This window comes from Perognathus longimembris, chromosome 3 (assembly GCF_023159225.1).
Source record: "Perognathus longimembris pacificus isolate PPM17 chromosome 3, ASM2315922v1, whole genome shotgun sequence".
In the NCBI taxonomy this organism is placed as follows: domain Eukaryota; kingdom Metazoa; phylum Chordata; class Mammalia; order Rodentia; family Heteromyidae; genus Perognathus; species Perognathus longimembris.
In genome coordinates, this window is record NC_063163.1 from 109,097,619 (window position 1) to 109,122,476 (window position 24,858).

Consider the following 24,858-nt stretch of genomic DNA (forward strand, 5'->3'; position numbering starts at 1 on the left):
AACAGCCCAAACGGTGTCAAACCTCACTGGCACATCACAAACACATAAAAAACTGGACAGGCTGTAAAAGCTGAGGGCGGCTCCAGGTTGGGCCAAAGGAAAGTAGCAAGAGCCTGGCACCTGGGGGCGGGGGGGGGGGGGGAAAGCCATTGAATCCAGACAGGCCACAACCCCACCCAACTCAAGCTCCCTGGCAGCAAGCACAGGCTAGGAAACCAGCCCGTTCCTCCCTGGATGACACACACAACGCAGATCGCTCTGCCCCTAACGTTAGTCTGAGAGGAGGGACACAAAGACCCCAAGGCTGTAAACAAGAACTTTTTTTGTTCTGCCCAATCAAACAAACTGATGGATTGGAGAAGCCAACCAAGCGTTAAGGAAAACTGACCACCACAAGAAAACCAAAGGCGTAATCAAGAAACTGGATAGCCGACATAGGGGACACACAAGATCCCCCCAATAAAATGAAGAATTTTTTTCCTAATTATAATTTAATTTTTTTCTATTTTTAAATTATTATTATTTCCCCCCCCCCTTTTTTTTTGGCCAGTCCTGGGGCTTGGACTCAGGGCCTGAGCACTGTCCCTGGCTTCTTTTTGCTTGAGTCACAGCGCCACTTCTGGCTGTTTTCTGTATATGTGGTGCTGGGGAATTGAACCCAGGGCCTCATGTATAAGAGGCAAGCACTCTTGCCACTAGGCCATATCCCCAGCCCTATTATTTTCTTTTACTTCTTTTCTTTCTGTTTTTTTTTTTCCTCTTTTCTCTTCCCTATTCTGTTTAACTGTGCGCATACTTAATTCAGAGTATAAATTGATTACTCAATCCTCTATTGTGCAACTTTAATATATATATATATATATATATTTTTTTTGCCAGTCCTGGACCTGGGCACTGCCCCTGAACTTCTTTTGCTCAAGGATAGCACTCCACCATTTGAGCTAAAGTGCCACTTTTTTTTCTTTATGTGGTACTGAGGAATCAAACCCAGCACTTCATGCATATTAGGCCAGCACTCTACACTAAGCCACATTCCCAGCCCCAATCTTAGTAATTTTAATTTTAGTATTATTACTTATGTATAATTTTTAACTTTTATTTCTATTTTATGTATTTTTTTCTTTTCTTGTTTTATTTTTTTCCTCTCTTTTTTCTTTTTCTGAATTTAGGTCTTAGTTTTCTTCTGTTCCCTTCCTTCTCTATTACATTCTACTCTGATTCTCTCCTTCCATTTCTCATTACATATCTTAATGTTTTCTCTAATTTCATCTCAACCCATTTCCTCTATTTCTAGCCCTCCATTTCTATGCTTCCTTTAATCTGTTGATTCCTAGTTGTGTGTCACTGAGCTAGATATTATATCTGTATTCATTGTGTCTGTGCCAAAAGGGCCCATTGTGTTATTCTTGTGATCAAAATCATCTTAAAGCTCATTACAGATTAGTTCAATGATTACAACTATATATAATCACCACACCTGAAACTCAATACCCCTCCCCAACAAAGAAGAACAGAGATAGAGAGGGGAATAACTATCTATGAATTAGAATCTCTAAAATTGGTGCAAATACAGGGCCCTGGGTTGGATTTTTGTCTTAAAACTGTGTTCTATGGTGGTATTGGATCTACTTACATATCCAAAAAAGGAGAGACAGAATGAAAACACCTATCTTTGATGGTGAACCTCCAGTGTCTATGCAACTACAGGGTTCTAGGTTGGTGCTAGTTGGATTTGGACTTGCTCTCCTTTCCAAATGGGCAGAACAAGCCAGAGAAACACAAGAAAAAATGGCAAGTCAAGGAACCGCCAACTCCTACTCCAAATAAACAGGCAACAGAGAAGTCAATAAAAAACTTATAGGATAGTTCTCAAAATGCTCTACAAACACTATTGGTAAACATGCTGAATGAAAAGACTGAAGGCTTGCATATGGCTATACATGAGTTTGACTTAAACTGGTAGCCGTTCAACGGTCGTGGGAGAACTAAAACTTTCAGATTTTATTTTTGCTACAAATTAGGATTTAATTTTGGTATAAATTAATTTTTCCTAGGAATCTTTCCTTTTAACTACTCACCATTATGCAATTTCTCCATCTTTTATTGAAAACCATTATTTTACTTATGAGCATTTATTAATACCAATTTTCTTTTATATGACAGTTTATGAGAAATGAATTAAAAACAATGTTCATAAAGGGAAGATATATTTGAGACTCTGTACACTGAAAACAGCTGCTTGATTACTTATATATTAAATTTGGAGATGATGGACATATATGAAATAAAATAGCTAGACAAAAATTTCTTTTAGATTTCACCACTGCCAATGCACAAAAACCTAGCACATTATCTCTGTTTAAATTTTAATATTTCAGCCCATGTGTAAGATTGATTTAACCCTAATAAAAAGTTCTTATATGGTACAGTTGTTTCCTATTCCAAAATACCCTATCAGTGAACACTTCAATTGCAATATGGAGCACACTCCAGATACTTGGTTAACCCTATCTACTTCACATGGCCCACTTGGCAAATATCAACAGGATGATAATAAGTACAGAGCATATTTACAGTGGATCTTGGGAAAGGGCTAAAAGAGCAGACAGTGGTGGTGAGATGGGGGTGAAGGTTGTGGTTTGTATGGATTTCTCTCTATGTTGCCCTACTTCATGAACTCCTGGTCCCTTCCCTCATTGCTTAAATCCTAAGTCTTAAATGCCATTCATTTGTTCATTTCTGGTATGCTTTTCTCCTTCAGCTTCTCTCTCTAAAACACTCTAGGAAGTCACCAGGTTACCTTTGGGCAGTTTCATGGCTGGGAGCAGGGTTTGTCAGAGCCTGAACGCTTGACACTGCTGAGGTGCGGCAGCAGGGAATTGAACAACCTTGAATGCTGACTACAATTCCTCATCTCCACCCACTGGATGCCAAGAGCACCCTTCTTTCTAGATGTCACAATGAAAAAGATGTTTTTCAATATGATTCAATATCTTGGAGTGAGGAGGGAGAAAATCAGCAGTGCGTCATGAGACTTTTATCTTCAGTGAACCACCAAAAGGCTGGAAGTGGTAGAGCTGCGGCTCAGGTGCTAGAGCACTAGTCTGAAGTTAACAAAAGCTCAGAAACAGAGCCCAGACGCTTAGTTTGAACCCCAGGATTGTGGTTGTCACATACACACACACACACACACACACACACACACACACACACACACACAGTGGCTAATGCCCAGTCCAAACAACAGAAGGCAGTCATCACCCCTATTGAGTGTGCTGGAGCCATTACCACAGGTATTCAGATCTTCCAATGTGGGGAAGAAGGTTGGTACTGTATAGCAAGCGCTTCTTGGAAAAAATTATTCTAAGTGAAGTGAGCCAGACCCAAAGAAACATGGACTCTATGGTCTCCCTCATAGGGAATAATTAGCACAGGTTTAGGCTAGTCACAGCAGAGGATCACAAGAGCCTAAAAGCTTTGCCTTTATGAATGCATAAGATGATGGTAAATGAAATGAACTTCATGTTATGGAAACGACTGCTTTATCACTGTTGTAATCACTTTCAACATGTGAAATCGTAGCTTCTATTGTTGATGATCCTCTTGTATCCCCTTCCTGTTGTTGTACCCCCACTATCACTGTATCTTATCTGAGTACATTGGACACTGTATATGTTGGTATTAGAACTAGGGAAATGAAAGGGAATATCAAAATCAAGAGACAAAGGATAAAAAGACAAACTACTACAAAAGCAATATTTGCAAAACCATTTGGTGTAAACCAACTGAACAACTCATGGGGGAAAGGGAAAAGGGGAGGGGGAATGAGGAAGGAAGGAGGTAGCAAACAGTACAAGAAATGTACGTACGTAAGGCCTAATGTATGCAAGTATAACCTCTCTGTACATCACTTTGACAATAAAAAAGAAAAAAAAACACCCAAATCTTACCCCACCCCACCACAGGGAGGGTCTTGGAGACGGTACTGAAAGCGAACCTTTTCTAAATAATGAAAATTAATTAATTAGAGGGAGGAACAGTGATGTCTCTGAAACAAAATCTAGTTTACTGAGGGAAGGAAAAACACAAGCTGTAACGCTGCTGCCGCTTGGCTTTTCTTACTCCCTGGATTCAGCAAAGCATGAATAGCATCTTTCACATTGGACACCTGTGTATTTCCTCTCCTGATGGCCCTACACCTGCATTCAATCAATGGCATCCATGAAAGAAGCCACTTCTTGATTTGAAGATGCTGCACAATGAAGAGCGTTAATTAAGAGGTCTGTTTCCATGGGACTTAAATATGTATAATAGATGTGGAAGTGACCACTGTCCTGAACCATTCTGGGTTACTGAGATGTTTAGGGAATTAAGAAACACCCTGTGAACAGGGTGTTCACAAAGGCTGTTGGAACAAACACATGAAGTCATGTAGGAATTTAGACTATCTCCTTGCTCCCATCCTAAGTGATGTCATTGTTTTTGAAGTAAGCCTAGTCTAATGACAAACTATAGTTGTCATAAAAACAAGTCCTATGAGCTTAGTGTCATGGAAGCCGTGAAACACGTAGCAAACATGACTTGGGATAGTGCTTTCAGAGGGGTGGATGAATGCTGGAGCAAGGCCTTCTGTATGGAGAATTCCTAAATTCCTATCAAGGAAGAACACCCTTAATGTTCGCATGTCTGAATCAGCCCAGGTACTTTGTAATGTAATAGAATTTTGCATGCTCTTTCTCCTAAGAGAGTTTGATTATCGGATTCAGTAATCTAGGCTCTGTTCTGGCATGTAGAATTTAAAAGAAATCTTAGGTGATTAAAAAAAATAGATTCCCATTGGTTAACACATCACTTTCCTGGTATTGTGATGTGATCTGATGTCAATTTTATAGTTGGAGCCTGAACTGCTTTGGGGCCAACTTTCTTCCCTTTAGTTCCAGGTTTTATTGTTTTGAAATGCAAGTAGGCTGGGATGAGTTCTACTTTAAAGTGGTATCAGCCCATAACAGTTTGTTTGCTACTTTAAAGTGGTATCAGCCCATGACAGTTTGTTCCCTCCTCTTGGAATGAAGGATTTACCCACAAATCCGTTGGGTCACTATTGCTTTTTCTGCTAATCATCTTCAGACTAACTCATCTTTTCTTGGGCACAAATGTTCTTCCTTTTCAACCCTTTCACAAACTCTCTTTGCTTTTCCAATCTAGGTTATCGCACCTCTGTCTCCCCTGAATGTCTAGAGGTTAGGTTTTAAGTCTTATCTGTATGCTCAGGACACTAGCTTGGAACCTGGCATAGAGACAGACCTACAGAAAATGTTTGCAGAGCAAGTGACTGGATTATTAGAGGGCGAATTCATAGTCCAGGGACATGCAAAATCTGCTGTCCTTTTGATTGCTGAGTGAAGAACTTGTGGGCATTAGGTGAGGTGAAGTACAGGCATAGTGGGCAAGTCTGCAGATGACTACTAGAGCCAACAGGCCACGGAAACCCCATCTACCTTGCTGTTTTTCCTGCTACTGATTTTCGTATGGATTCCTTGCACACACAGACTCATATTTACACATACATATATTTCTTACACAAGGGACTACTCTTAGCAAAGGCTCAGAAGAAAATGGGATTATTACAGTTGCTCACTGCAACTATAACTTTAAATCAAAACTAGGTACTGGCTGTCAGAAATTTCTTGGCTTGCACTTTGTATTTATATGTTTTTAACAATTAAAAATGATCTCTCATGGTGAATGAAATCATCCATGTTAATTATATTCACATTCCTTTCTACTTCTATAAACATTCTTATTGTAGGGATTAAGATCCTGAGGAGTTTTAAGTATCTTTTTCATTGTAAAAATATCTGGGTTAATCATTCAGGGAAAAAAAGAGAAAATACCAGAATATCAAGGGAGTTCTTGAGACCTTGAACAACTATTCATTCACATCAGAGATCTAGTTTATCTTTGAGCCAAAGGAGGTTATTAAGTACTGTTCACATAGGGATTTTTTTTTTCCTTAGAATGATACGGGCACTGAACACCTTTTTATTTTATAGCAGTGGCACCAAGGAATTTTTCAAATCCAAACTATGAAAATTGGAATCTTGGTATGAAAGGTTCAATTCAGAAATACTCACTAGCAGTTCAAAAGGGACTCATGGAGGAAAAGCACGTTGAAGGTAGCAGAGCCAATTATATCTAGTTATGACTTTAGTCTCTGGTCTTCTCAGCACTGTCTCAGGGTTCTGTGCTCCTGACTGGGAGATAGATTCACTCTGAATAACTTCTCTTGGCTAGAGGATCTTACTCTCAGGGTCTCTCCAAAGTCTATCTGGCTCCATGTAGTTTTTGGAAGATCTTAGAGTGGTACATTGAAATCCTACCTGCAATGGAATAGTGCTAGGACATGGGGTCTTAAGTTGCTAATTAAGTCATAGTGGAGTTTTTGTGCATGGGATTAGGGCCCTTGTAAGAGCCACCCCAGGAAGATCTCTCACCTGCTTTTCCTCATGAAGGCTGCCATTTGTAAGTCAGAAGAGTCCTCACCAGAGCCAAGTTTAAAACTAGATCTCAGATTTCCAGACTCCAGAACTTGTAAAATACATTTTGATCACTTACAAGCCACTTATTCTATGGTACTCTGTTACTATAGTAGCCAGAATTAAGGCAGATACTTAATTTTATTCTAGTCATCCAAAAACTTTAATGTTACTTGTGATAATAGTTCCATTTTCCATACACAGATTGTGCACTAAAGCTATATAGTTTATAGGCAATCCTCAAGCAGCTTTACGAGGCAGGGAGATTCTTCACAAATGAACAGCAGCTTGAAGTGGGAAGACATATGTGGGAACATTCAACAAGGGGATTATGGTGGTCATTTCCCCCCTTTTCATTTTCTGTATATTTTAAAAAGCATCTGGCATATGTGAACATTAGTTTTGTTTTGAAAACACTTAATAATTATAAGGAATAACAATTTAGATGCTCAACAGAGGAGCATTTATATATTTGAAGTCTTAAGGACAGTAGTATTTCTGGTGTAAATATGACATTGGCTGGCAGAGGAGGACTTGATTCTTGAGAAAATATCTTTGGGATCTGCCAGGGACTGCATGTGGGGAGTTCTTAGGTGGTGAGGCTTGGAGAAGAAGGCTGGACTGAAGAAAATACACAGAGAGAAGGGAGGCTAGCAGATAGGATGCTAGTCTGGGGTCAGAGCATGAGAAGTTCTGAATATCAGACTGAGGTATCAGGAGAGTTTTCCATAGGAAAATGGGAGTCATTCGCCATTTTCTTCAGCTGGAAGATGTAATTACTGTTTTGACTTTAGTTGACAGCCCTGTGCCGGATGGACTGAAACAAAGGCAAGAGAGATATGGGGGCAGATCGATCAGACCAATCAGGACATGATTAGACAATTAGCATGATCCAGTCAAGCAGCAATGATTTCTTGGTTATTTATTCATATAGTTTCCCTTCTCTACACACACACACACACACACACACACACACACACACACACACACACACGTGATTCCATCACTTTCAGTCTCTTTTTTTGTGACATACATGTACGCATGCATTGTGTGTGTGGGGGGGCCAATCTGGGTCCAATTTTCAATCACAAGGAAAAAGTCACTTTGAATCCATAGGTCAGTTTCTCATAGGTGAAAGCAAGAATCCTGAACAGGGGCCAGCCTTCATCTATCACGTTCATTCTGATAAAGAGAACATTAAGGACAGTTGTTTTCAAAGCTGGAGGAGTTCCATCTACGGGATTGATTTCTGCTTCCTGACTGGCATCTCTCCAAAGTTCAAGGGATCTTTAACTTCCAGTCAAAACAGGTGATTACTCCAGAGAACACAGAAGGTCAGCTAGGTCTCCCAGAAGCAGAGTAGATAGGATTGAGCTGCCAAGGAATGTTACCAAATGCGATGGCTTGAAAACTTAGACAGAAAATCACCACCTGGGCACCCATCCCTGTGTTTCCATTCCTGCTCAGAAAACTCTTCTTTCTGCATTACTGCTTCAACCTACAGGTAGAGCTACACAGGCAAACAATGTGGGGCTCCTTCTTTAGGGATTTCTCCCCTTTTGCTATTTCTCCATTCTGTCTTCCTGTCTATTTCTCCCGTCTTCCTCTATCCTTGTCCTATTTTGCATGTTTTTCTTAGGCTGCCAGCTTCTGGCACTGACTGTGGGAAGGGTCACAATTCTCACCCACCTCCTGGGTTCACCTGCTAAGCACTGTTGTGCTTGACACCTACCACCTTGTGAGCTCTTCTGCCTGCCGGTGACCTTGTGTGGCGATTTGTAATCGAATCCTTGCAGCGGGTCTGTGACCTCAACTCCTTCAGTCTGAATTTGCATTAGAGGTAGCACATCTAGTTTTATGAGGGAGTCCTGAGCTTTGGCATTTCTTGGACCCACATGGATAAAACTATTTTTCTCCCCTTATGATCCTGTTTGAGTTAGCATTGCCAAATAATCCAGGCTGGCCTTGAGCTCATGATCCTCCTACATCAGTCTCCTCAGGGCTGGGATTAGAGGCATGCAGGGCCACAACCATCTCAATAATTACTTTGGTGTTCTTTTGGCTTCTTTTTCTTTTTTCTTTTGCCAGTCCTGGGCCTTGAACTCAGGGCCTGCACACTGTCCCTGGCTTCTTTTTGCTGAAGGCTAGCACTCTGCCACTTGAGCCATAGCGCCACCTCTGGCCGTTTTCTATATATGTGGTGCTGAGGAATAGAACCCAGGGCTTCACGTATACAAGGCAAGCACTCTTGCCATGAGGCCATATTTCCAGGCCTTCTTATGGCTTCTTGTATCTGTCTTCTACAGGTTAGATAATAATAATAAAAAAAAGGATGGTGAGTAGTTAGCACTCCCAACCTACAGTGATGAATTAATACATAGGATATTCTTGCATTTTGTCTTTATTTAAGCAACACTCTTTGTAGAATGCTCCGTTTTCCCAGACTCAGCCCAGAAACCTCCTTCTTATTGAGGTTAGGCACTTCTCTTCCTTGTGCTTTTGTAATTGTGGACCTCTCTCCCCCCACCTGCCAATCCTTACTACGTGAAACCAATTGTCAACAACAGTTGTTCAGCTAACAGCATTAGGGAGAGAGAATTTTTACTGAGGGTCACTTGAAACACTAGCTTGTCATAGGCCTATCTTAAACATGCAAGCCATTTTCTAATACAGTTAAACAGCTTTCATCTCCATCTTTTTCACTGGCTTCATCTTCCAAAAGATTAATACTCCTCAAAGCACAGGTATAGCAAAGAGGTTATATGGCAGTAACAGCTAACATTATGTCATCTAACATCACCACACCTTTCTGGTTCTCAAGGACACAAGTTTACTTGTAACATGTCCATATAATTAAACTAGATAAACAGGATAGCGGGCTTTCCAGGTGTCATTAAACACATCCCTCTCAAAGCTGGAAACGTATTTACTCAGCACATGAAGGAGTCATTTGCTCATGTGATTAGCAAATGAGGTTTATGAGGAAAATTAATTATAATAGTAAAGTACTATTCTAAACACTGCCATGTTAGGACTAAATCTATGCCCAAACAGACTTTGCCATGCATAGGTGAGTGTGGATCTCTCCACCTATGGACCCACAGACACCTGGACGAGATGGAAGGGGGCTTCCTGAAATGCTACTGCTATCTGCATGGTCATAGTTTTCTTTGATGCTGGCAGCAGCTTTTAGTTGTCAGGGATGGCATGTATGCATGAGCTCTGAGGCCACAGGCTACCACTGGCCTCTTTAAAAAGTTACCTGAACTGAAGTTCATTGCCTCCCTTGGAAAATAAGAGGGCTGGCATAGTGACTGGATCTCTACAGTGTCGCAGCTCTCAATTCTCTATTTTTTCTCTGCCAGTCTCTATGGGACCCTTGCCTCCTCCATAGTTCAGCAGCAGAAGGTAGAGCTACATTGTGCCTCATAATGTCATCCTGGCACTGATCCAAAGCATTAGATTCTATTATTATTCTTTTATCATTGTTGTTTTATGCTGGATTAGAATGAGGATCTCTATCAAATCCTAAATTCTACAATGTACATTTGCTCCTCTGTGCACATGCTTACCTTGGCTCATGGCACACAGCAGTGCAAAGTAAAAAGCATGTTGTGCGATACACTGACACAAATGCACGGCTAGGCAGAGCCAAGCAATATTATCATGGGATTTCACTGGCATAATATTTTTTGTTGTGAGCACAGATTATTGTACCCAGGGCCTTGTAAATGCTAGATAAGTATTCCACCACTCAGGCTGTATCTTCAGCCTTTTAAGTTGCATTTTTCTTTTCTTTCCTTTTTTTTGTTTTTTTTTTTTGTTTTTTGGCCAGTCCTGGGACTTGGACTCAGGGCCTGAGCGCTGTCCCTGGCTTCTTTTTGCTCAAGGCTAGCACTCTACCACTTGAGCCACAGCGCCTCTTCTGGCCTTTTCTATATATGTGGTGTTGAGGAATCGAACCCAGGGCTTCATGTATACTAGGCAAGCACTCTTGCCACTAGGCCATATTCCCAGCCCTCATTTTTCTTTTGAGACAGGGTCTTGTTGCCTTCATCTAGACTGTCTTTAACTTGTGATCCCCCTGCCTCAGCCTCCTGAGTTGATGGGATTATAGGCATGTGTCATTCGACTCAACTCACCTAATCTTTTTGTCTCTCCCTATGTTTGTAACACTTTCTTACCTACATTCTCTTCCACTGTCGCCTTTTCCTCACCCGAGCAACTCCCTTCACTCATTTGCTTAGGATCCTAGCCAGGTCAAATATGTGTGCATATGCACATATGTGCGTTCCAAAAAGAACAATCTGGGGCTGGGGATATGGCCCAATGGCAAGAGTGTCTGCCTCGTATACATGAGGCCCTGGGTTCGATTCCCCAGCACCACATATACAGAAAACGGCCAGAAGTGGCGCTGTGGCTTAAGTGGCAAAAAGAAGCCAGGGATAGTGCTCAGGCCCTGAGTCCAAGCCCCAGGACTGGCCAAAAAAAAAAAAAAAAAAAAAAACACACAAAAAGAACAATCTGAGGAAAATCTGATGTGCTCAATCTCCCCAAAGAGAGCACTAATCACATCAAGATAGCTTTTGTAATTGATTACATTTTAGACCACTAAAGAAATGTGAAATAAGAATAGTTGTTCACCCTTATTTATCAAATGCCATAAAGTCAGGCTGACTGTAAGAAATCATGCTTTCAATAGTATTCATCAAGGTTGATATGGCAGCCTGCCATATCATCTGCTTAGGGATGTTGGAGCTTACATTTCCCCATCTTGTCCAGCAGCCGTATTGTGTGGCTGGGTTTTCTCTGTGCCTCTAGTTGTCTATCAACTTATTGTTTGGTATCTTCTTGATACACACACACACACACATAAACACACAGCATCAAGACTAATTTTAGCTATATTAGTTTACCTAAGTATTGAGAAACAAGAAATAATGGGCTGAGATAAGGGCAAGAAAACTTCCTCACTCTTAAGAACTAGCTATGGTTGTTCTGTTTCCTTCCCTTCTTTTCTCTCTCCTCAGCCTGAATGCCAAGGCAAGAGCAACGTTAATACCGAGAAGGTATCTTCTGTTTTAGCTTTCACCATTACACCCTTTCCTGTTTCTCAGCATTTTCTCATCTTTTGCTTAATATACTCTTCTCTCCTCAGCTTGCATAGTGGATTCCTTCAGGTCTCGGTTGCAATTTTTGTATCTGCTGATCTTTCTTCTTTTAGAGACTGCAGTGGGACGTGTTTTGGTCACTCTTCATCATCTTGCTCTCTTTTGTCAGCCATTATTGAGCTTCACATAATCTATGTTTGTACAAACATTGTACATTTCTTGCATGTTTGTGTTTCTTTGCATTACCATGAGGGTTTCTGAGGGCAGACCTGTCTGTCTTCTGCCTGTCTTCCTCAGTGTTGTATCTCTGGAGTGATGGATATGCCTTGTCTGGTGGACAGGGGGCATTTATGAAACCACGCGTATAGCATCTAGCTACCCAGGAGAATCTGCAGTGGGAATCACTATGAACACTTTGACAGTCTTGGTTCTTTATACAGTTCTGGATGAAATGGCCAGAATACTAGAGAGTGCTCAGAATGTTCAATAACTTTCAGGTGAATGTGAAAATCAGGATGGAGTTTTCACACATCTCACAGAAAAGTAAAAGAATTCTTATTTGCTATAGCTTTGCTGAGAATTCAGCTGGGAGGATGAGAATGAATTGCCCACATTTATATTGTTGGTGATAATTTTGTCCCCCACCCCTGCAACTGGGACATTTTAGCTGAGCAGAATTAGAATCTGAAAAATTATTTTAATTAAGAGCCTTACTATGCTCAACTCCTAGAATGTCCATTTTTCTCTTTTGTCTCTCTCCATCTTCCTCTTCTCTTCTACTTTCTCCTTTTTCTGTTTTAAGTAGCTATTCTTATGCAAAACCATACATGTGAGTTTAATCTCAATGGAAATCTTAACTGTACTATTTTAAGTTAATTCTGCAGACATAGTTAAGCAATCTGTCTAGCAAATAGTTTTTTCCTAAACAAAAATTGGGAAGTCTTAATACTAAGTATTAGCAAACTTCAATTTGCCAAAGAAACCTGGTCTTATTAACAAAACAAGGATGTTTTTGAATCGTTTTCAAATAAGTTGGTTTATTTTTGTATCTTATAAAAATTTCATAGTAAGTGGATACATATAGTAGACCTAAATACTGCTCTGTAAAAGTTCTTGTGTTTATTGTGATAGAAAATAAAATGATTCTTACTTGAAGAAGCATTGAATTATGGGTAGAGCATACTCATATGTGTATATACACACATATAACAAAAACTGGGCTATTTTCAGAAACCCACTAGCTTAGCTACCACTTGATATGTTAACAATCATACCAATGATAATGATAACAATAATAGCAGTAAATATCTCAGTAATCAGTATATTCTGGGCTTAACAGTATATACAATTTACCTAGTTTAATTCTCATAACTATCTCATGTTAGGTAGTGTTGTCCTCATCTCCTAGAAGAGGCCATAGCCAGTAAAATGCAGAACCAAAATGCATAATGAAATCTCTGCACACTAGCCAAGGTGGCCAATAACATATGGTCTTCAAGAAAAGCAAAGAAGAAGAAATTATTTCTAGCTATGCAATCCTTCTTTTATTCCCCAACAAACATGATTTGCAATAGTAAGACCTAGTTTATTTAGATAATCACATCTAGCCAGTGTTTGATAACATTATACATTCTGCTTAATTATGCATCCTGAAGCTATCTCTTCTCTTCAATAATGTGAAATTAGAAAAGAAGGCTTAGCAGGGGAGCAAGAAAATGAAATGAGACAATTCTTAATAGTCATATTTTCTCAGAAAAGGGTCAATTCAACAAACAGTCAGGTGTAAGGCTCCGTAGACGATGTAAAGGAACAAGATACTGTCTTACCCTGCCCTCAAGAAAGTTATCATTATTTATCTAGAGGATAAAGATACATACATAATTACTGACAGCATAAAGAGGACGATTGCCATTATTTATTGAAGTCTAACCATGTCCTAGGTACTATGCTAAGTACTCCTGTCTTATAAAACTTACCACCAATGCAAATTGTAACGCTATGAAAGTGGAAGGGTAAGAGATTCGTTCAGTGTCATACCATTAATGGCTGGTGAACCTGTGTCTGATATGAAGTATGCTTTACAGTACAGGTCTGTTTAATGTGCCAATGCTGCTTGTTCTGGGAAGAGGCTATGATAGGTGCTGGAAGAAGGTAGAGGACTGAATTCCAAGCTCATCAAAACAGGTTGGAGTATAAGAATCCTTTCTAACCCAAATGAAGTATCTTAACATTATCCACTGGGCTTCCACATTCTGTTGATGTAAAAATCAACTGAAAATATACACCGGGCTTTTCCAAAAGCACAGGACCATGGGCTTGCAGGCTAAATTCCAGTGTAGTGGAATCGTATGGTCCTGCATGCCTACTCCATCAGCCTTGTGCACCTGATGGTCACTCAGGTTGGAAGAGCAGAGATGTCCAATGAGAGATATGGGAATGAAGAAAGGAGGTGAACTTGACCTCTCCTAACTTGTCAAAATCCTGTTTTCCAAGGGCTCTTTGACACTCTGGAAACTATTCACCAACTCAATTTTCCCCAGAAGCCACCACTCCTTTAAATAAGGGGGTTGGAAAACAGCTGCATCTGGCCTCCATAAATTAGTGGCATTCTCAAAATCACTATTTAAGTATAATCTATCAGGGCTTACCATTTTAATACCTTTGTCTCTCTGCCAATTTATCTTTCCTACTTTTAGTTTCAGACCGAGTCTGCTGAGTTTATAAATCTTTCACTAAAGTCTCCACATAGGGCAGAGACATGAACAAAGTAATTTTCCAAACACCATGGTCAAGACATATGATAATCTATAACTATTAAGCAAGAGGCATAATTTTGCCAAAAACCACAGTCTCTCTCGCTCTCTCTCTCTCTATATATACATAAACAATGTACAATGTTACATATGTGTGTATATATACACACACACATATATATTATATATATATATATATATATATATATATATATGAAATAAGGTACTAAAGCACTTTGGTCCTAGTTGATCACAGTTAATGCCAGAACCTAAGGGTGACAGTGATGGTATGGACGTAATGTCCTTTGATGGAACAGAATGCAAGACCAATAGGGAAAATATACAAAATTATTATGAATATGGCATTTCTTTAAGGCACAATGGAATGTGCAGGTAGAGGTGAGTGTGTGTGTGGGGGGAGGGTAAGGCCAAATAGCTTACAACCAGACTACAGGAGCTGTTCAATCACAGACTTACTGCGATGACTGCACCATAGCCCCCAATGCCCAAAATCTTCTACCAAAGGAGATATTTTGCTTTAAAGACATTGTGTTATTGTTAAAGTGCTTCTAATTGACTTATGGACCAGCCCACCTAATCATAACCAAAGCATCACAGAAAGCATATACATTCCTACCAACAGTGTTTGATATTTCTAGGGAAAAGGATCTTTGGCTAAGCCATTCATCACCGTTCTAAGATGTCAAGACTGCTTTGTCCATGGACAATTGAGAACAGATGCATCACTGAACACAGTGAAAGGGAAAGAAATGTGAAAAGCAAATGTTCACACTTCAATTTCAGTATTGAGAATCAACACATGAGCTTGCAACAATGTCAGTCATGCTTGATGGATTATTTTCAAATTAAAACTGGAACCACTTTTACCCTATACTATTTTCTTTTCATTTGCAATGCTCCGATGCAGAATCTACTTAATGTTTAATAGCTCCACTGTTATGCAAGAAAACATTTTAACAAGAAGCAAGATTTTTCCTATTCTACATTGAATTCTTAAGAGAAAGTTAAACAAAACACAACAAAACAAGAGATTTATGCCATTTACAGTTCTGTGCTTAATCTTGGCATTGGTACTTGACACTAAATGAATGAATGAGTCTTGTTTAAGTAGAAGTAAAGCTAAGAAATGGATGTAGCAAACTAGAAGCATGTTTCTGCGTCCTGTAAGGTCCTTACCATCTTGAAGATGCTTGCCAGTCACAGGGCTCTAGAATCACAAGAGAAATCTGTTCCTAACCTGTGTCACTACTTAAACTACAACCATCAGGATGTTTACCTGGAATGAAATTTATGAGCAACTTTTTTCAAACACAACAGGCACTATTCCTTTTTAGCTTCAATTCTGAAAACCTGTTTTTTACTTACATACCTTCTATTGGACTATACTTGGCTTAATTTGGAGCAAAGTAATTTTGCAAATGCCTCAATATAAATTATTTCCCTTTTTCAATTTAGTATTCTCTCTTTCAAGATGCATGGCCCAAAGATTGACTTACTAGATCCATAGAGGTATTCATTACAAATAAAGGCTTTAATATTTTGGCCATAGGGTAGGAACAAAAGAATTAATAAAGTTTGTTTACCCCCATGCCACTGTATTTAATCCTAGAAAATGATCTCTTTGTTTCACGGAACCAGTGTCTGCTTTTAATCATAGGGTGGTTTTTCTACTTACCACAAAAGAATAATAGATCTTGAATCCAGGTTTTGCCACAAAGTAGTCATCTGACTTGAATGTTATTTTAATTTGATTTGTCCTGGATGTGATCCTTGGAGGAACTTCTTTGTGTCCACACCACCGGCCTCTAACGACTGTACTGGTTTCTGATACATCTTCAACTTCTACAAAATCATACCTGGGATAAGTTGGATGCAAAGAAACATATTTTAATTAAAGTCTGAAATTTAGAATTTTGCTGAGAAAATAAAACATGATTTCTTATGACTTATCAACTGAAAACTACAGAAAGGTTAGGAGAAGTTTCAGGGTCATGGTATCCAAACTCAATAGTCAATCATCTATTCTGAGAAAGCCCTTAATATGCCCTCAGTTATGACTTATCTCAGGTCATTAATAATCAAAATGGGTGACTGGGCATCTGGCATAAGAAGTTATCACAGAAAAATTAGTGACTATAATCTGTCTTGTGTATTTTAGATATCGCACAAGTTATATGCCCAAACATTTACTTCATAAAGTTTTTGTTTAAAAAAATCCCACTTTGAGTTAACATAGCATACTCAGGGCTTCTTGAGACAAACATGATTGATATCTATATAGCTTTATAATCAGGATAAAAATTCTTATTACAGGGAATACATGTCTATGGACATGATTTGTTTTATTTTCTTTTTTTGCTAACTGTATTTGGAAGGATCATATCATAAAATAAGACAGTTTTCATAAAGGAAAATATATAACCATTAAGGAAAGCTATCTGCTAACCAATATTCCAAATGTCTGGGGTAGCTACAAGGTGTGAATACGCTGAAGACCATCAACTTACACTCAGCACCGGTCAGAGGAAACAGAATCCCAGCCATGAGGGAAACAGCAAAGGCATATTTATTCTGTGTGGCCATTTACTATTCAAATTCCCCAGCCCATCCCACCCCCTCTCATCATCCCTTCATCTAGTAAGGCATCTTCAGTGACAGCTATTTACATCTCTCAGGAATCATTTATTCTGTTTTCAGACTCCTAAGGTCTTGGAACATTCTACTATCTGTCATTCCATTCTGGTCATCAGTATCTCACTGTTCATCTCTTCTTTCCCTAAATGACTTTAAATGTTAAAGTCACAAGCATTCTGGGTGAGCAGTGAGCATATTGGATGAGAAGTGACATAAATCTCATATCTATCTTATCCTTTTCTGTCAAGATTACATCAAGAATCAGCATAAGGAACATCATGTCTAAATAGGAAGAGGGACCACTTTGGACTGGGTCCTTTTACCCAGTGCCCTTATTGCATTGGGAAGAGTAATCTAAGGAGTAGGTGAGAAATAAAGACATTGTGACTAAATCTCTTTGACAGTGATTTATGTGACTCTAATGTCTTATGCCTCAGTTTCCTTATGGATGAAGTAAGAAGGCTTATATAATTTTGCCAGCTGGATATCTCTTGGGTGCCGTGTAAATTACTTTATATTTATGTGGTGCTTGGAAGGTGAAAAGCACTAACAAAGAATCATTATTCAAGCAATAAAATATTACAATGCAAACATCAGGGAAGCTTTGGAACAGATGGTAGCAAATCAATTACGTTTCATTTTATACATAATATGTGTAAATCATATTTACTGCATGAAGCTGAATATACTTGAAACTTTATTAATAACACAATAGCTTATTTTTATTTTAAAAAAACACATCAATGTAATTTTAATTCTTGAGTCCAAAGTCAAGAACATACAAGGAAGAAGCTCTGTGGCTCAAGTGGTAGAGCACTAGTGTTAAGCACAAAGAGGATTAGGGACAGTGCCCAAGATCTGAGTTCAAGCCCCAGGACCAGAAAAAAGAATAGCTTTAGCTGGGTATTGGTGGTTCACACCTTTAATCCTAGCTTCTCAGGAGGATGAGATCTGAAGATTGTAGTTTGAAGCCAGCCAGGGCAGGAAATCTATGAGACCCTTTATCTCCAATTAACCACCAGTAAACTGAAAGTGGCGCTGTGGCCCCAAATGGTAGAGTGCTTGTTGAGGCGGAAAAAGCTCAGGGACAATACTCAGGCCCTGCGTTCAAGCCCCATGACTGAAAAAAAAAAAAGAGCATACCATTACCTTCTCCTGACCTCCTCCTTGGGGAGTTTTGAGGCAAGTCTCTGACTGGTATCTATTCTTCCTCCTATTCCTCTGCCTCATTCCATAACATGTGGGATCTAATTACATTTAATGAAGAACCCAGAAATGATACTATCTTAACACATGAGAATTCCAGAACATAATGTATTCCCTCCTGTGATTCTGCAATATAGCAAGAAAAAATAATATAGTTGGTCTTTGTCTTTGTTTTTTTTTTCCCTAAGTCCATTTGAATTTCTGAAAGATGGGATAGGACATGCTTCTTTTGCTATTCCCAATACACAATTTATGCTGGTATGGTTGAGTCTTGGTAGGGCCCGCAGAGCTTCAGAATGGCATCAGGTCATTAGAAAGCCCAAGGTATAAGTACAGGGTTGGGACCTTCCACCCCACTCCTGGACTTGTGGGGAGAGGGAAGGGTCTAGAGATTGAATAATTGCATCAATAATGCTTACATAGCCAAACCTCCACAAGCCCCCCTAACTATGAGGATCAGAGAAGTTCTGGGTTAGGGGATACATCAGGTTGGTTGGCCAGTGAGAAAGGTGCCCTTCCTATTTACTTTGCTTTACTTAGACCTTCTGTTTTGGGCTCATTCAGAATTGTAACCCCTATAATAAACTAGTCATCATAATTAGTGTGTTGCCTTGAGTTTCATGCATTGTTACAGAAAAATCACTGAAGACAAAGAGGGGATTGTGGGTCTTCTGATTTACAGTTGGCTGGTCAAAAATATGGGATGCTTGGGACCTGGAATTGACAGTTAATATAGGTGAGTCTTGTGGGGGTGAGCTCTTAAGGGGATCAGATGCTAACATAATCCAAGTAGACGCTGTCAGAATTGAATCGAATGGTACGGTCGGTGCCCAGGAGGTGTTAGAGAATCGGGAGGTGTGGGTTAGGTGTCATAGTGTTATGTGAGGTATTGCCACTGGTAACTTCCATGTTATCATCTTAAACAGTCTTTAGTAGTGTTTTTCTTTTAAACTATGTTTTCTTTCTTCTTTTTTTTTTGGTACAGAAAATTAGTTCTCCCTTTCAAGGTTGAAAAGACGCAAGATCAGCTTTAGTTTATTCTCTTTGTAAATATTAACTGGCTCTCCGTGCATTTATTTGTCTCTGCTCTCTGGCATACATTACCCTCTATGGTCCTAGAAAGTAATAGTCACTGCTGTTATTCTCCAAAAAATAGCAACATAATAAAAACTGTCAGCATAATACACATGCAACAAAGGACGATCAAATTTGAGGCACTTTTTATTATTCAAAGGAAAATAAACCTGCTGGAAGGATTTAGCAGTTCAGTAGTTCATTGGCAATGCAGAACAAGCACACACAGTAAAGTACAAAAGGGGGGGGATCCTCCCCAAGTCTTATGCATGATAATTAGGCACATAAAATGCTGGGCCTGGACAATTCAAACAACAGCCTGGTCTTTTCTCTGAGAAATATGCTAAGGGATGGGATTACCAGGCCAAGCTTTCATCTTCTATCATGACCCAGAAATGACAGGAAATAGACACCTAAGCAGCACACACGCTCTGGGCTTGCCTCCCTTTCCTTCCTATGGATGCATTCCTGAGGCTTGAAGCTAAAATGGTCCTCAGTCATCCCCAGCACGGAGGAAGGAATGATGGCTACGCAGTCCCTGGAGCTGAGTTGGTTTCTGGGTTCGCTTGGTCCATGGCCAGCTTTGGTCAGGGTGGGTGGAGCGCAGCTCAGTGTGATAGGAATACTGCATCTGTCTCCCTGTTCACAAAGGCTGCTTGGAACAGTCACAGCGGTTCACATTCCACCCTGCTTATGGAGTCAGGCCTTACGCAGTGCAGGACATGTATCCACTAGGGTGAACACAAGGGATTCTGATAAAGAAGGGACACATGAGGTAGGCCCAAGGGGATTACAAGGAATATTGGATGGGATGCATGAAGTTCATCTCCCCCTCTCCCCCTTTTTTTCAACTTTGAACAAATATCCTTGAATGGAATTATTTTTTTCTCACTTACCTACAGATATCATTTTCTGCCTCCTCTAATCCAAACTGATGGTCAAAAGCGAGCTGTATCCTGGTTTTCTCCTGGGAGTGGAGCCGCCAGGTCAGAAGCAGATTCCTGGGGTAGCTGCTGGGGAACCGAGGACTCTGCACGTGGCCGTTGCCCGTTACCTCGATGGTTTCATCTCTTCGGTACAAGTCTGTGAGGTGATTGCCCTCTGTTAGTAGTCACAACTTGTAGAAATTAGTATGTTGCTCCAATTACAGGAAAGCAAAAAAAAGAACAATTTATAACACATCACATCACAGAGGACTTTTCTTGACTTTCGTTTACCAATTTAAGAGCAAATGGTAGCCTTCGTGTTAACAAACAGTTCATACTTGTTTTCATCACTTCCTCAAAAAATTCAGGCTGGCCTGCTTGCCAACTTTTGATGCATGCTATTTGCTGCTTTGGAACATTTTATGTTGTTATTATTTTTCTTTTTCCCAATCATGGGACTTGAAGTCTGGGCCTGAGTGCTGTGGCTGAGCTCTTTTGCACAAGGCTAGCGCTCTACCACTTGAACCACAGTGTCACTTCCAGTTTTCTGGTGGTTAATTGGAGATAAGAGTCTCACGGACTTTCCTGCCCAGGCTGGCTTTGAACTGTGATCCTCAGATCTCAGCCTCCTAAGTAGCTAGAATTACAGACATGAGTCACCAGTGCCCAGCTATTTTTTCTTTTGTAGAGCTGGGATGGACCCCAGAGCTTCATTCATGATAGGTATGTGGTCTACTGAGCCATAACCCCAGCCCCCTCAATCACTTTTTTTTTTTTTTTTTTTTTTGCCAGTCCTGGGCCTTGGACTCAGGGCCTGAGCACTGTCCCTGGCTTCTTCTCGCTCAAGGCTAGCACTCTGCCGCTTGAGCCACAGCACCGCTTCTGGCGGTTTTCTGTATATGTGGTGCTGGGGAATCGAACCTAGGGCCTCGTGTATCCGAGGCAGGCACTCTTGCCACTAGGCCATATCCCCAGCCCCCCCCCCAATCACTTTTAACAAGCAAAATCAATAGTTATTTTAGACTTCAGGTATATTGGATGGGAATTAAAATCAGCAAAGAATTTCAAATAGGGCGACCACTTTTCTGTGTAATATTAATAAAGAAAGCAATTTATTACTCTGCATGTGTAAAACTATATTTCTAGTGACTAGCCCTGAAGGTAATCAATAATGTTAAATGAATGAATGATTGGAAAGCAAATGAAAAGATGACTAGTGTTCAATGGCCATCTGTATGATACTCAAATGGCATTTTTCCAGCTAGTTTCTTTACCACAAAAATGATATTTTTTCCCTTTAAACAGGCCCATTTCTTTTGCATTGTCTGGCTGTTGTATAATAAAGAAGTTAATAGATCTTTGTCTTGAGTTCTTGGAAAGATGCTCCATGCCACTGAGAGTTTTCAATTGGTAGGAGTATCTGTTATCATTGTAGATTCCTTGGGATTGCACCTCAGTTTATGCTAATGAGGTGGTTTACTCTGTGCCCCTAGATAGTTCCAGCCTGGAGGCTGTTCATGCCAGAGTTAGGGCTTCCAGCCATGTGAAATCACCCTGATCTGCCAAACTAAGGAGGTGAGTGGGAGTGAATATTGAGACCATTTTGTTGCCAATATTTCAATCAATTACACCTACACAGGAGCACCCAATAAAAACTCTGGACATAAGGCTTAGAAAAACTACCTGGTTTGACATAGACAATGATGTACCAAGAAGGTGATATATCCTGAGGACACAGAGGTTTCACACATGAAACCCTGTAGGCATTACTCCCTGTGTCTGATTTCTCTTTTATAATAAAGCTCTATTGATAAGGATAGTGCTTTCTTTTGTCCTGTCAGTTGCTCCAGCAAATGATCAAACCTGAAATGTTTAGGAAACTTTTGAATGTGATTTTTAGTCAGCTGATCCAAAGTGCAGGTGACTTGCAACTAATGTCTAAAATGAGGGCAGTGTCCTTAACCTATCCAACCTAACTGTGGGCAGTTTAAGATAGATACAAAAGATTCTCTTTTCCTAGCTCCTGTATTTGAAGTTCTTTGCATTTCACATGTTGGCTTTTTAAGTCTCCACCATAAACAGACCTCCAGCCACAGTCTATTTGTGTGCTCCCATGAAGAATTTACTGAGAGACCTATAATTCAGTGAGCCTGGCAGGGAGGCTAAACTGGTGGGTGGAAAGCATTGTGGGGTAGGGCTGCAAAGGGTGGCTCTTAAGGCTTCTAAAATGAGAGAGGGAGGTTGGACAGGAACTGACATGCAATACAGAGCCATTTCCATGTTGATGTGGATAAGGAAATGTAAGATTCTTTTTCTGAACTCACTGTTTAATGTGTTGCAGTTTGATCAGTAAGACTTGGTATAGGAGAATGCCAGGCAGAAAACAGGGAGAGAGGGGTGGTAAACCGATGAGCTGATGTCCCTCCTCCCCATCTCAGGATGACAGCATTGGCTCTGTCGTAACATCACCCTCCACCAAGCTCAGAAACCAGACAACTTCACAGGAACTGGAAAATATTGTTTGCCATTTGACCTCTTACACCTCTCCCTTGACCTTAAAAAATGCAGCACTGAAAGCTATTTGTCAGCTCATTTTGTCATAAGAGGGTCTTAGGAAAAGGGTCTGAGGGCTGTTTACTAGGTTGATTAATGTGAACTATCAATCAGGCAACATTTATACTAAGTGTAGACTCTAACCGTGCTGGACTGAAGACGCTCGGTATCTCTAGGGACACGGTTCTCAGGAGATGGCTTGACCCAAAGCTGGCGCTTGCTCAGAATGCACAGAGAGCAGGACTGTACCACAGATGCTTGCCCTATTTTTCCCATCATGCCACACAAATCTCAGATTTTCATTTTTATCACTTAAGTAAGTACACTACATGCCTCTTTTGGCTTGGTAGGGTGACCCAAAAAGAGGGTTACAGGATTTAAAGGGAAATTGAAAACACCCGAAGCCAGGAAGAAGTGTCTGCACTTGATGTGACTGGAAACAAAACGTCTCTGAAATGGGTAATGTCTATCTGTACATATACTTGCACACATATAACAAACATTTTGTAAGTATGTATAAAACAGTATGTTTATTTAACTATGTATATGTGTATACGCTCTAACTTTTAGATTACATTGTTTACTTATAATTTATAACTTCATGCCAATGCAGGGCTACTCTTAGCAGAAGAGTTATATAGAGCTATATCCTATCAGGTTAAACCTGAGACAAATTCCAGAGTATTATATACGAAGTCACATTCCTGAATAAAAGCATTTACTTTAGTGTTCTAATAATAGCTAACGTTTGTGGAACAATGATTATGTGCCAGACACTGAAAAAGTGTCTTAAAGGCACTATGTCACTTAACTCTTGCAACAACTATATTCAGTTACCAGTATCTTCCCTACAAATGAAATTCTGGGAGCTTGAGACGCTTGTGGCTCATGGTACAAAGTCACAGTAGAGCCAAGGTCTCACTCTAGGCAGTCTACTTTCAGAGCACACAACTTAACCAGATCTCTGAATTGGCTGAGGGCTACCAAACGATGCAATAAATCAGTTCTCATTGAAAGAGAATAGTTTCTATGCATGTTTATATAGCAAGATATTAACATTTTATTTTGCATCTCATTACAGAAGGAGGTGCTGAACCTCAGAAACTATCAGCTAGGCATTTGACTTTAAATGACTAATGTCAAAAGAAGCGAAAATATATTTATCTATTCTGCTCCCAATGCTTTAAAAACTTCAGTTCACTTGATAAAATAATCCAGAAGCTTTTAAGAGTCAGTCACTGACTCGTCTCTGAAATTGGGCCCAATGCTTCCCACAGTGACAGTACCATTGGCATGGCCAGGAGCCTGATCAAAATGCGAATTTCCATGTCCAATGCCACCTGTATTAACAGACTGTCCGAGCAACTCTGATGCAGCCAAAATCTTAGAAGCGCTAGCCACGTATACTTTCTCCTATCTTGTCTCTTATCCTCATCTCCACTGGTTCTGCCACCTCCTTGCTTTGACTCTGCTCCTCATATCTGGTTTTCTATCTTACCCCCTTGCCTGGTGACCTGCCTTGGGACTGACTTTCCCGTTTTTGACTTTGGAACCAACTCTAGGGTATCATTGCTAGTGCACAATGGCCTAGGGCAAGGGGCTGATCATCTCTGTGCCTGTGGCATTATACAGATAGGTCTCACTCCTTAGTTTAACTGTCTTCACTCATGGAGAAGTTATTGATCCCAATATAATTATCATTGATCCCAATATAATTAGCATTCCATCACACACAAAATAATGCTGATGGGAAGATGAAATATTAATAATGGCAGTACTTTATTTTTTTTGTGGTAGAACGTAATAGTGTCTATAACACCATCACAAAATGTAAAGGGTAAACACTGGTCTGTTCTAGGAAGGATGAAAATCATGTGATCAATGCTTCACAGGGAAATTACACAGGTTGCAGGCCTGTCATCTCACAGAAACTCAGTGCAGCAGGATAGATGCACCCACTTTTCACAGTGTCTCCACAACCTATCCAGAAACAAGCGAAATGAAGTCTCAAATATCCTTCCTCCAGAAGCCAAAAGCAAGGAGC

General features: G+C 40.1%; 1 protein-coding gene across 2 annotated transcripts in view; it reads right to left on the reverse strand.

Moving 5' to 3' along the window:
• The window catches only part of Pdgfd (platelet derived growth factor D), a 172,028-nt gene that overhangs the window by 45,429 nt on the left and 101,741 nt on the right, over positions 1-24,858 (reverse strand). The window contains exons 2-3 of one of the 2 annotated variants that reach the window (XM_048343753.1): positions 20,232-20,418; positions 16,097-16,277 (exon numbers count right to left, since the gene is read on the reverse strand). In XM_048343753.1, coding sequence (XP_048199710.1) covers positions 16,097-16,277; positions 20,232-20,418 — 368 coding nt within the window. Of the gene's footprint in view, positions 1-16,096; positions 16,278-20,231; positions 20,437-24,858 lie in introns of both variants that reach the window. The other variant, XM_048343752.1, reaches the window with a different exon arrangement.